We start from the raw sequence: 13,990 nt of genomic DNA, 5'->3' as shown, positions 1-13,990 counted from the left end.
TGAAGCTGAACGATTCAGGTATACGGGGTCGTCGGGAGGGGGCCGGGCGGAAGGGGGGTGAACCGAGATCCCAGAGAAAAGTAGTGACATTCGTCCTCAGGCGGCCGTCGCGATCAGACGTGTTTAGGCGGATGTCAGGCGTCACCGAGCCTTTGACAGATTCGACGTCGAAATCTCAACGAGAAAAAAATTCGCGCCTAAAACAATACGTGATAAAAACAATCAATTTTTGTATAGTAATTAGCTTATTAAAGTTTTGTGTTGAGTGAAAAGACTATTGATAAAAATCAACTTTGAAATATTTCAGTTTTTGCCGTAATCTAAGTGTGGGTTAAAAAATTACGTGGTCGCGACGAATATACTAAATTAAGCAAATATTGAACACTAAAATACGAGTCGATTTATGAATTGGAAAAAAATTATTATAAAATTGGAATTTACAATAACGAAGAATTCGTTTTTAGATAAAGAGCCGTTCGTGAGGCAAAATATCTGTCGTCCAAGGTACAACCGCTCGCCGAACGCAAAGTGCAACGTCATTGTTATTGTATCGTGGATGCAGATGCACCGCTGACAAGCTGTTCTCCTTGAGATGCACCGCAACCTATATCTATAGGATGGCGGCAGAAAAACGCGGGTTACAAGAGCCGACCGTGCGCCGTGATGTATCTCTCTCCTCGTCTCGTCGGTTCTAATCTCCAGTTGGCATCGAGCCCTTGTCAAGTGGCTTAATGAGACACAAATTAGCCGACGACAAATAATGCAACGAGTTCTTTGTACAAGTGTTAGTCGAAGGCTGTCCGCATACGGATACATTACTCTTATAACTTTAAGTGGAAAATATTCAAGAATGTTTAATACTTGTTGAAAAAAAAACTGTTTTCGATACCTTGTTAAAATAATCAAAATATTTTTTTTTTGATACTGTCGAATATTTATTTTTCGGTTGTTGATTTTTCGTCGGTGACGGCTCTGTATCGACACGTGCGTGGGCGCAGGCGCTCGGGCGATGTTTAGGCGGGCGCCATTGGTCGGCAGGGCCGAAGGGGCGGGGCTATGAGCTCCTTCCTGATGCCGGGGGGCGGGGCCGGCTACCACCACCTGCAGCCGGAGCCCAAGTTCCCGCCTACGGAGGAGTACCAGCCGGACTACCTTCCAGGGCCGGACTTCTTCCAGGGCCACCAGTATGGCTACCACCACCACCACCAGTACCAGATGTACAACTACGCGTACTACCCGCAGCAGGCGCCGCCGCCGGAGGAGCCGGCTCCGGCGGGCGCCGCGGGTGGCCTGCCGGGGCTGACGGAGCTGGGCCTGCGGCTGGAGAAGCGCATCGAGGAGGCGGTGCCGGCGGCGCAGCAGCTGCAGGAGCTGCGCCTGCGGCTGGAGGACTCGGGCTCGCTGGACGGCCGCTCCGAGCTGGACGAGGACCGCCTCATGATGGACGGCAGCCCCGAGCTGGACGAGGACGAGGACGAGGAGGGCTCCGACAACGGCGACCGCGTCATCTACCCCTGGATGAAGAAGATCCACGTGGCGGGTGTCGGTGAGTACCTAGGTACATATCTACCTACCTACCTATCTATCATTATCATAATCATCACATTATTATCTCAGTCTTTTTAAGCACCCTTGAGGTAGTATTTTACGAAAATGGCGCTACATAAATTATTATTATTACACAAATTAATATTAGTAGGTATGTGTGTCTGCCCATAGGTCTATGTATACCTACACCTATGGGCAGGGGCGTGCATTCCATATAGGCAGAAAAGCAGTGCCTACCCCAACCAACCCGCATGACATATAAAAATGCAACTAGTACCTACACTACATTACTAAGTAGTACCTAGTTTACCTTACTACCTACCTCTACTTCCTACCCTAGTAAGTAGTACCCAGCTTACCTTACTACCTACGACTACTGCCTACCCTAATTAATTATCTGTGCATGCCACTGATCATCACATTATTATCCGAATCTTTATAAGCACCCTTAAAGTAGTATTTTACGAAAATGGCGCTATATGCCTAAATTATCCAAAGTTAATATGTCATTATTACACAAATTAATACCAGTAGGTACCTACCCGGGAGTATGCAGTGAGTTCCCTTATCATTACTGCTATTCCTATTTTCCTCACCTGGAATTTTCTTCATTTTTCATTTCCTACCTCGTCTACCAGTAATCTTCTCCCCCTGAGCTTCTTCACTTGCATAATCTTTTTCTAATAATATATATTCCACTTCTGGATCCAAGAATCAGGAGTGCAACACTGATCATCTTGCATTCATGTAATTACTTATAGAGCTCTAATGTACATTTATTCTTTACAAATAGTACAAAATACAATACCTATTTATATATATTATGATCCTAGAGGAACACTAGAGTTTCCAAGCGTTTCCACGAGAGTTGACCTAGCAAAACATTTCTGCAAATAAAATGGTTAAATGCATATGTAGGTATATTGCATATGGTAAATACAAAATAATGTTATAAAATATCTGGGCATCAATTCCATACGGAACTTAACATTGTAAGTAGGTATATAGTCAGGATTGCTTTAATATTACTTTTTTTTTTAATATTTTCATTTATATTTTTGTTTACCAAATAGAAGGAAGGGTACTGTTGTCTTCACTGGGTAGTTGATAATATCTTAAAAATTGATAGCCAGACTAGTTTTGCTTTAAAAATCCACAGTTTTGAAACGTATTCAAAACCTCTATTACATCAAATTGTACATTAACATATCGCTCGCTCCTTTCAAGAACGTCATAAATAAAAAAATTGTCAATTTTCAGTTTCAGAAAATGTACTATATCCCAGCAAAAGCGGCATATTTTTAACTTAATATTTACCCGCTACAGGGCAGAAAGTGTTGATTTTGCATTTTGAAGAAATGGTATTGTATAATTATTTTTTTAAATATACTTAATATTTTTCAAATGAAGAAAAAACCTTCAGATTTTACCTAAAAAGATCTGTTACACAGTAAAAAGTTCAATAAGTGGCTTGTAATTAATATTTAATACATTGTATTATATTTTTTAACATTAAAAACGTTCTCCTGAAAAATCAAGTTTTTTGATTTATGACGTTCTTGAAAGGAGTGAGCGATATAACATGTAAGAAATGTTGTAAACAATCTTTAAGTAGGTACTTATCTACGTATGTAGATATATGAGTTTAATATTTTCCATATCGCTCGGATACTAATAAACAATAATTTATAACACTTTGATAAATAATAATTTATAATAATTTCGTTTAGGAACCGTTATCTATGGTACCTATATTAAAAAAACTCCATAATATCAAATTGTACATTAACACGTAACACGTAAGAGAGGTTGTAAACAATCTTGAAGTAGGTACTTATCTACATATGTATTGTATATATACCTATAGGTAGGTACAATATTTTCCATTTAGCTCGGATACTATAACACGCCATATAATGAACTATATCACATCAAATTGTAATATAACATAGATTTATATTATCCACTGACACTTCGTGATGGAATTGCATTTTTAATATATTATTAGATTAAAACCAATATTTTTAGCTTTTCCACTTTATTTTTATTTGACCAGCGACCGGGTTTCGTCGTTACTGACATCATCAGACTGGACCAGTCTGATGATGTCGGTAATGATGAAACCCGGTCGCTGGTCAAATAAAAATAAAGTGGAAAAGCTAAAAATATTGGTTTTAATCTAATAATATATGTAACATAACATGTAAAAAAAGTTATAGAAACATCTAAGAAAGGTTGTAAGCATTTTGAAGTACCTATCTACTTATGTAGATATGTAGGTATGATATATAATATTTTCCATCTCATTCGGATACCAACCATTACACTCTTCAATTTGATGCCCTGCTCCATATTAACGAACTCCATTACATCAAATTACAGGATGTATCACTTTACTATTTAAGTAGTATATCATACAGATACGAACTGGTAAATAAGAACAGGTTTTAATGATAAGAATCGATATGCAAATAAAACAAAGATTTAATATTTACAATAATATTCTATTTTAAAAAAAAACTTGGAAAACGAATGAGAATATAACTAGGTTTGTATTCATAACATTTTGAGTGTGTCCAAATACTTGTTCACAAAATCAAATTCCCCAATGATCTCAAATTCCTCCATTATAATATTATTTTCTCACAAATTGCATATAATATTATAGGTATCTCATCTATCGTTCTTTTTATATGAAAGCAGATGGAAGTCTGAGCATCCCAGGGCTTACGACCTGGCATTTAGCCGGCTTAAGCGATCACTTTATATACTTGTGTATCGTTCACCATTCTTACTTACAGTAATTCTTCCAGAGCTTCTGAAAATTCTATGCAAGTTTGGAAGGTACTTGAGATATACAGGAGATATACCATTGCATTTGTATATATGGTATATCTCCTGTATATCTCATTTATTAAATTAATAAATTAATGTTTAACAATAATGGGCAGATTGGTGAACGTTACATAAGTGTTTAAAATGATCGCTTAAGCCAGCCAAATGTAAGGCGTAAGCCCTGGGATCAAGTCATCATATTCAACAATTAATAAATACATAACAGACTTACATTTAAGGTGCATACCTATATTGAAAATAAAAATTAAAAAGTAAGCAAGTAGACTCTTGTTAAAGCTGTAGAAGAATCCCGCTTCGGAATACCCCCTCAGACACATGGAACACATCAATATCCAGCGAGATATTGTTCAGCATAACAGTAGCTCTTCCTACGGGCATAACCATCGGCAGGTTGGTCCTTTATATAGGAATGTGATGCCGACGCTGTCTTAGGATGCTAAGACTCCCATCTTCTTTCATATAAAAATAACGATACATGTTTCATATCAAGTTGAAACAACTATAATATTGACATATCATCCGTAGGGTGAATAATCCATTATCTGTATAAAAATAAATAATAATATTACATCTATTATAGTCGAAATCTACCCACAAGTTAAAGGATTTAAGTATTTCCACGCTCTCTTTGTTGCGCGTTATTCATCTTACTACCTTTTAGTCAAAAATGCAAATTTAAAACCGCTCGCAATCAGATGCTTTGCGAATAGAAAAGAATTTATATATGTGATTTGTTGTGATACACTAAAGATAATAATTGATATGAAAATTATTACGGTGTCTTTTCATACTCGATAATCACCGATATAAGCAATTGCTGAAAAGTTTCTGATTGGCCCACACTAGATTATCCCTTCTCTTCCCAACACATATTAAAACAACAAAAAAAATTGAGTTAGAAGAAACAAAAATCCACTTAATGATCTATAAACCTTGTACATGATAATCAATGTAAATAAAAAATACAACTGCCATCTAAAAAACAATTGCCGACTGTTACCTATTAGTTAAAATGACTTATTCTAAATCTTTAGATGATAAGTGTAATCCTCAAAAGCTCATAATAGGCATTCATAATAATATAGGCAGGTACGTATGTCCTCAAAGAAAATAATATAACGAATTTCAATTATAAACTTTGTAGTGATTTTTTTTCGGCAAAGATTAAAAGTTTCACTCAATTTTAGTGATAGAATGTTGGCGATATAGCTTCTCATGTAAATAAATACCTATCACAAAAAACTCCAATCAGAATAAATTAATGAAGCAACCAAGCATAAATTTAGTATTGCGTGTGTTCATTCATTCATATCTGAAGATTCAGCGAAGCAAAAATTATTAGATATACCGCAAATAGTATTAGAAAATATATTTTTTAAGAAGAGTATTTATCTACTTAAAACGGAGAACGGGCACGGTCAATAATAGGTATTCAATGTCTTATTTTTTGACAACTCATCAAAGATGAAGAAGAATATGGAAGTATGGGCATTTACGGGGCTGACTACCGCCATAGGCTGGTTTAAGAGATCACTTTACATTTAGTGATCACTTTACTCTTTGATACAAATTTGTAAAATTCTACCCATTATTGACAATAGCACTACTCAAATTCTTGGAAGTTCTATATATATGATCCTATTTCGAAACATTGTTCTTGAATCACTTGAACTTCACTAGAGACATTTACTGGTGAGATGAAATAAAGCTTTTTCATTGAGCAAAAACTCTTGTATTAGTATGTGAGGTCCGAATTCTGGATTAAAATCACATACATGAGAAACGACAGAAAATATCATATTTATTTTTAGTATCTTAGCTTATAATTTGACCAGTTAATTTATTTACAACATTCTGAGCGTGTCCAAATACGTGTTCATAAATCTGGATTATCTCCAATTATATGAGTTATTTTATTGGTATCCAAAGTATTTTTGTGTATGTCTTTTTTAATTGAAACTTAATCGCGGAAGTAATTAACACAATTTAATATCAGGTATCAATGACCAATGTTAACGGTAGCATCACAATATTACCAACCGTTTCAGGGGCTCTGAAGAAAATGTCAGGAAGCCATACTAATGTGTTAAGGCAAATAGCCGCAAGTTAAAAACAGCTGTTTTGAGATAAACGAGTGTATAGTAAACTTAAAATGATGCTTTTTGCCAATACATGTATCAAATCTATATAATTTTGTGGCTATTTGGATAATGAATATCTCTGTAAAGGAAACAGATAGAGCAAAATCTGTGATTGTATATGATAGAGGCCAGTTATAAAAATGCTTTGAGCCGTGTTACGCCAAACAGCCGCAGCGTGAGTTACGGCTAGTTGCCTTTACACACTGTACTGTGTGTTCTCTTATGAACGTTTTTTTACCTCTCGAAAAAATACTGTAAATACATACGACATTTAGTATTTTTTCCAAAAGCATTTTTTATTTAATTTAGCACTTAGATATCTAAGTACCTACTTATCTTTTACCTTAATATTATTAAATAGGTAAATAGGTAATTTCCTATTTCATTAAATTTTATTTATTGTTTCGGCATTAACTTTGTGGTAAGACATGTTACAATGATTAAAGAAAACACTATTTTTACCACTTGAGTTTTATTATAGACTACATGTTTCAGAAGTTAAACTTCCATCATTCAGGTCTGTATAATGACATTATACAGACCTGAATGATGGAAGTTTAACTTTTGAAACATGTAGTCTATAATAAAACTCAAGTGGTAAAAAACAAGTGTTTTCTTTAATCATTCCTATTTTATACTTAAGTATTAATATATATTTTATGAGCATATAGTAATTCAATATACAAAATACATACAGGTGGTTTAATACGAAGTTTAGTTGTAATATGTACAGTTGAATAATTATAATGATAAACCTACATATAATTTATAATGATTGTAAAACTCTAAAAATTTTATAAAATAAAACAACTCTGTTTTTAACCACTTTTTTTATTGGTGGTTCAAAAAAGTGGTTAAAAACAAAGTTGTTTTATTTTATAAAGTTTATAAAATGTGCCACTAAGTATCTGCAAAAAACATTCAAGAATCCTAATAGATTTTGTTAAATAACATATTGCCATAAAATATTAAAGAATACGGAACTCTCTCGTTAAAAATCATACTTAAGGAATTTTATGTGTAGGTAGGTACCTAAGCTCTTACTCGACGCATGCATTTTTTTGTTACTGCAGTTTACAAAAAAAAATTGCTTTAGTCGTTTTATTCATTACAGCGTACATATTATATTTACCTTCAATTGACTGAATACTTTAACCTTTCCAGGAGTACAATAATTTATGTCCGACTTTCTCTGGGGAGTGGATTTTTTTTACATAAAATGTACATTTTTTTTAAAATTAAAATCTCTGTAATATGACGATAAAAATAATGTAAAAATAATTAAAATTAAAAATAAAGCTCACAATCTCTAGGTTTTATTTTATGACAAAGTTAAATACAAATATCTACAGATGTCATAATAATCATAATAAACCCTTATCCGCACCCCAATGGTGCATAGGGCACTGCGTCATATAAACGCAGTGTTATCTTGATCGTTTACGCATGAAGGAAAGGTGATCAGCCCTCCGCTTCAGGTACCAGTCCAGGGTAATATTGAATAAATACAACAGTGAAAAAATCACTTATGATATGTCACTTAATGAATATGATACATCACTATACAAATTACATTATACCAACGAACAGAGTTCATTAACGTCGATACTCCTTTGAGGAAAATTCGCACCGAACGTCGCGACGTTCATTTACGTCCATACTCCCGGAAAGGTTAAAATTATTATTTCAATTGGCCTTGAGTATACATATATTTTTCAAATGTGTTCATGTATACCTACCTACCTATATACATATGTGGGTTTATAGGTGTTACACACTACGTTTGAGCGTAATTCATTCAAGAATAATAAATTCAATAAGTTTTATGAAATTAAAATAGGTAGGTGCGTACCTACCTAGATCTGAAAAACAAAAATTTCTTTAAATTGAAGAAAAAAGTAAAAATACTACAATCTTTTTAATTATTATTAATTGGATAATTATAATGAGAAAAGACTTTAACGTGCATTTATATAGTATTATCAGATATCGCTCACTCCTTTCAACAAACGTCATATATCAAAATATTTGATTTTTCAGGAGAATGTTTTTAAAGTTTAAGAATGTAGTAAAATTTATTACAAATAAATATCAAGGCACTTATTGAACTTTTTCTGTGCAACAGATCTTTTAAGGTAAAACCTGAAGGTTTTTTCTCAGTTTGAAAAAATATCTAGTACATTTAAAAAATTATTAAACAATACCTTTGTTTCAAAATGCAAAAACAACACTTTCTGCCTTGTAGCGGGTAAATATTAAGTTAAAAATATGCCACTTTTGCTGGGGTATAGTACATTTTCTGGGCATTCCAAAAACATGCACAACTGTAAATTTATGATTTTTGATTGATTGACTGAAAGGAATGAGCGATATCTACTCTAACATTTCATTACAGTTACTCATACATTTATTACAATATAAAAAAGAAAAATATCATTATTCTATGTTATCTGACTTATCATAATTTTTACGCAACATATTACGGAATATTGGATTTTTTACATATTTTTATCCGTAAAAAAATACGCTACAATTTTAATAAACTATTTTCGAACACATAAAAAAAAATATTTTGAGTAAAATACAATATAAAAAAGTAAAAACGCAAATTTCTTATTTCTTGAAATATTCATTGAAAAGCGTTTATTTGAGAAAGATACCTGGTTTAAAAATATTAGTAAAGTGTATTTTTGTGTTTTAACAAAATGAGAAATGGTATTTTTTCTCTCTCCTGAAAATTTTGTATTACCTACCTACCAGATATTAATTTTAACTGTGAAATCAATATATATATGTAGTTCAAAATGTCCCAATACGTAATACTATGTATTTATTTCAATATAATTGTATACATATACACAAAAAGTCGATTAAATGCGATAAGTCGAAAATAAAAACCAAGTTGCAATAAAATCTGTGAACATTTTTTGCAGCCATAATTTTTCAATATATTTTTAAAAACAAGATATTACTACTTTTATTTCTGATTATTTTTTGACGCAATTCTATTTCGTAAGATGTAAAGTACAATATCTAACCTTCTTAGATTAATACTATTATTATCTATAATATGCACAATGTACCTACCTTCATCTTATGTAAGTGGCGTATTTCCAACGTTGATATAATATTAAACTTTGGATACGTTCCAACAGGTCGTGGTGATCAGTGATGTCGTCTGTGTGACACGACACACAAAAAAACAAACAAAAAAGAATGGCATTCACGGGCAAAAAATGTATTCACTACACGATTTTATCTACGTAGGTCCCTACAGAGTGTTCCTTAGATGAGAAATAAAAAAAAATTAAAAAAATAACATAAAAACAAAATAAATCTGATTTGAATTTATTTCATTTTAAATCCATCTATACTTGCAGATTTTTTGACTTAATAGAAATATCTGAAATTGTTATTTTATATTTTTTTTCTTCATTAATATTTGTATATCTTATTTTATTTAAATTAATATTATAAATTTACAGTCCAGTAAATGTCGTTAACATTTATGTATATGTATTAAAATGTACAAGATCTATCGTGTGTCCACACGTTTAACTATGTATGAATATTAAAATGTGTGAATATGTGTAAGATTACAATTTTTATTGACGGGTTTTGGTCGTCCATTTAAAATTAATTGTTTTTTTTAAGCTTTTATTTAGTTATTTAGTTATGCACTAAATCTGGGCAAACACATTTATTTCAATTATAACAATTGATTTAAATTTAAATAAAATTAATTCATACTTAATCAAATTAAAAATAACGTAAAATCTATTTATAATTGTTAGCATAATTGTTTTAATACAGATGAAATTCTAAATATCATAAAAAATAAAGGATCCAATAGAAAGTCATTTTAATTGCCATAACTTTTAAACTTACACGCCTTAAAAATAATTAAAATTGATTTTGTTCAGTCGTCATTGAGATTCATCTTACCTACTTATTAATTAAATGTAGAATCGATATGTATTTTATTTTTTATTTCAAAGCCATTTGACAAAAAATAATTGTTTTTTTATATAAAAGAAAATAACATCTGCGTTATATTTGAGTTATTTTGTTCTTCTGTTATTATACTTTAATACATTATTTACATCAAGTATTTTAAATTCGCCCACAAATTTTGGAGTTGTTTCTATAAAAATTTCATTTATGGAAAATATATTATAAACCCATTTATCTAAGATTTTTCTGATATTTTCTGACCAATTAATAAATAAACCAAAAGATCATATTTACTTAACATAATTTTAAAAGATAATATTTCGCTCTTTAAATATAAAAATAAATACCTACAACAATTCACATACTCATACATCAAGAAAAAAAACACTTAAAAATGTATATTATATGACGTTCAGAACCTACGTATTTTTCTTTTTTTTATTAAACTTTTATAATATGGGATCAAGAATATAATTGTCATTGATATTGAAAGTCACACACAAAAAATCTTTTCAAAACTTGCAATCAAACAACGTTTCCAATTCCCAAGAAACCTTCTTTGTGTGGAAAATGAATACTCCTCGCATTAATATAAATATTTATATGTTTCGAAATACGAAATTATTTGAATTTCACGAACCGTGACAGTGCATTCCAAATTCTAAATTCGAAGCATCAAACAAGCGTCCCCTTGGCGCCAATCGATCAAACCGAATAATAATGCTGGGCAACACTCCCACTAGAAAATGTAAGTAGGTACCTAGTATCATAGACTAGAAAAATCACAGAAAGCCGAAGACATTAGTTAAATGTCAAAACACTCCGACAACAAAACGTCTTGCGGTCTAAAGGCAACAAACATTGCATATTATTGATTAGGGGTAATTTGTATTCCAGCCCTTCCACAATGCGGCGGGAATTCACAACCCTGCGGAATACTGAGCGATCCTTCGGCTTCAAGAGTTCCCTTTGTCCTTTAATGGCTCCTCATTATCCTAAGTACCTACCTATTTCCAAATTTGTAAATACTGAAAAATCGATCCGTCTTTTGTCGATGGGTGGGTTCACATTACAACTAGTTTCGAATTAATCTTTTCATATTTTGATATTCCCAGGTATATTTGCGGCAGAAATACTCTTTTTTGTATGGAACCAATAAATAAAACGTTTGTAGCTCATTGTGGAAGAATTTGACTAATGCGATGACACTTGAACTTGCGTAAAAAATCTATAGTCGGTGATCGATGACGCGCGGTACCAAAACGTATTGCCAAAGCCAAAGTTGTACCTCGCAACGTGTGAAAATGTATTCATTTCATTATGACTATAAAGGTACAAAGTACCTATTTCTACTCATTTTTTTTGACCTGGCAATATTTATATTCAAATCTTTGAAACGTTCGCTAGCGTTATTGCCACTATCCGGGTAACAAATTCGTGAAATAAATTAATCATCATTTCATCAAAATGTTGAATATAACTAAGCATTTTTTAAGCAATACAATTGTTAAAGATAAATATCCTGCGTTTGGGCGAAAATTTAATGCAAATCATTGGAAATATATTAACGTTTCAACTCTGCTATCGTTTCTCTCCTAAACCAATCACAGTGACCGCAGCATTCCTTCACAGCTTGTGGACAGGCTATATTTCAGGCAACCCTTCTGAAATCTCTGTAAATGCATTTTACACAACGCAAGGGTCAAGTCTTGCGGTAGACAAAAAAAACGGTTTAAATATATCCAGCTTTGAGATTTTTATCTTTATAGAAAAAATGTTTTGAAATAGTTGTATGTAACAAGTAAAACTTTAATTAGCTATAAAAACATATTTCGTTAAATCTACTAAGATTGAGAAGAGTTCTTTAAGGTGGTATGCACACGTGGAGCGAATGGATAGCGAGAAAATGACCAAAAAAATATGTGGCGAATGTGAGTGGGAGGGAGGACAGAGCGACACTGCCAAAAAAGACTTGGCACGATCAGATCAATCAGAACCTAAAATCTAGTGGTTTCAAAAGTCAACTGTCAAGAGGGCATCTACGATTAGATGTATGGATGTGAAGGAAGCGAGGAATGTATGTCAGGAGAGAAGAGTGTGGCGTTCTATACTCTCTGCCTACCCCTGTGGAGAAATGGCTTAGTGGTAGTAGTAGTACCTACTTTGTTTTTGTTTAATTAATATTTTTTCTTTATTTTCAGCAAATGGTTCCTACCAACCCGGAATGGAGCCCAAAAGACAGAGGACTGCGTACACCAGACACCAGATCTTAGAACTAGAAAAGGAGTTCCACTACAATAGATACCTCACGAGAAGACGGAGAATAGAAATAGCGCACACTCTGGTCCTCTCAGAGAGACAGATCAAAATATGGTTCCAAAACAGACGTATGAAATGGAAGAAGGACAATAAACTGCCTAACACGAAGAATGTCAGACGAAAAACGAACCCAGCCGGAGTGACCACGACAAAAGGGGGAAGCACACCAAAGAGTAGAAGTAAGAACCAAAATAGTCAAGATAAGAAGAAAAGCAACAACCACGGAAGACCGGATAGTATAGAGAACGTAACAGACAACATAATGACGGACATGCATCAGGGTCTTCATCAGCCGCAGCATAATCCAAGCGTCAGTCCTGCCTCCACGCACGGCAGCTGCATGTCGTCAAATCCTCATCAGATGGGGCACCACGTGATGGCCATGCATCCCATGGAGCTCGGGGGACACGGGACGCACATGGGACACATGTCTCCCCTCGCGCCCAGCGGATGCGGCCTAGGAATGGGCCAGACCAACCAGCCCGTTATCAAATCAGATTACGGCTTGACGGCGCTATAGAAGCCGCGCCGTGACGCTGCGCTTTTAACAATCAATTGTGGTGTTCATTCAATTCGGCTTGGACATGTTTATTTTTAACAAAGTGATCGGACACTCGAATCCGTTCAGGTGTACATTGTGTCCTACTGATATCATCGCGATCGCTAAACGGTTCTGATCGCCGTGAAATTTCCACTTAGAGCGTTCACAAACTGGCTCAGTGATCAGTTATTAAAACAATTCAAAGACCCTCTTAATGGGACTTTAATAAACAGTTGACAATTTAATGAGTGGTGTTTTGGTAATTATGTGATTATGAAACTTCCTTTGTAAATGTACTCTTGTGAACAAAAAAACATGAATGTGTGAAATAGTGTAATGAGATAAATGTTTTTAGCTTTATTTTTATATCATTGGTAATTATAATGTGTGACAATACCTTTTACTTTTAATTGGGAATTTAGATTAATGATGTTCTATATGTGAAACCAGCAAATGTAACGATTTGATACTTCTATTTTTATTTTATCGTCGCGAGCGTAATAGGAGCAATGAATTATATTTTGAGAGTTCTTCAATTAAGTATCAGTCTATTACTCAAACATTTTTTTTAAAATCATATAGTTTTCAGAATTTCAATAAAACCATGGAGTTTCATGGGGGGTTCAATAAA

General features: G+C 33.3%; 1 protein-coding gene across 1 annotated transcript; it reads left to right on the top strand.

The window, feature by feature from the left end:
* The first annotated feature begins 313 nt into the window (after positions 1-313).
* Positions 314-13,435, top strand: Dfd (homeotic protein deformed). Its single transcript, XM_088276036.1, has 2 exons — positions 314-1,546; positions 12,701-13,435. The coding sequence occupies exons 1-2, from the start codon at positions 1,057-1,059 to the stop codon at positions 13,336-13,338; spliced, it is 1,128 nt and encodes a 375-aa protein (XP_088132162.1). The 5' UTR covers positions 314-1,056; the 3' UTR covers positions 13,339-13,435.
* Positions 13,436-13,990: the final 555 nt, after the last annotated feature.

Source organism: Brachycentrus maculatus, unplaced genomic scaffold (genome assembly GCF_059751285.1).
Source record: "Brachycentrus maculatus isolate JH-2025_06_01 unplaced genomic scaffold, ASM5975128v1 h1tg000037l, whole genome shotgun sequence".
Taxonomy (NCBI): domain Eukaryota; kingdom Metazoa; phylum Arthropoda; class Insecta; order Trichoptera; family Brachycentridae; genus Brachycentrus; species Brachycentrus maculatus.
This window is presented reverse-complemented; position numbering and strand designations above follow the sequence as displayed.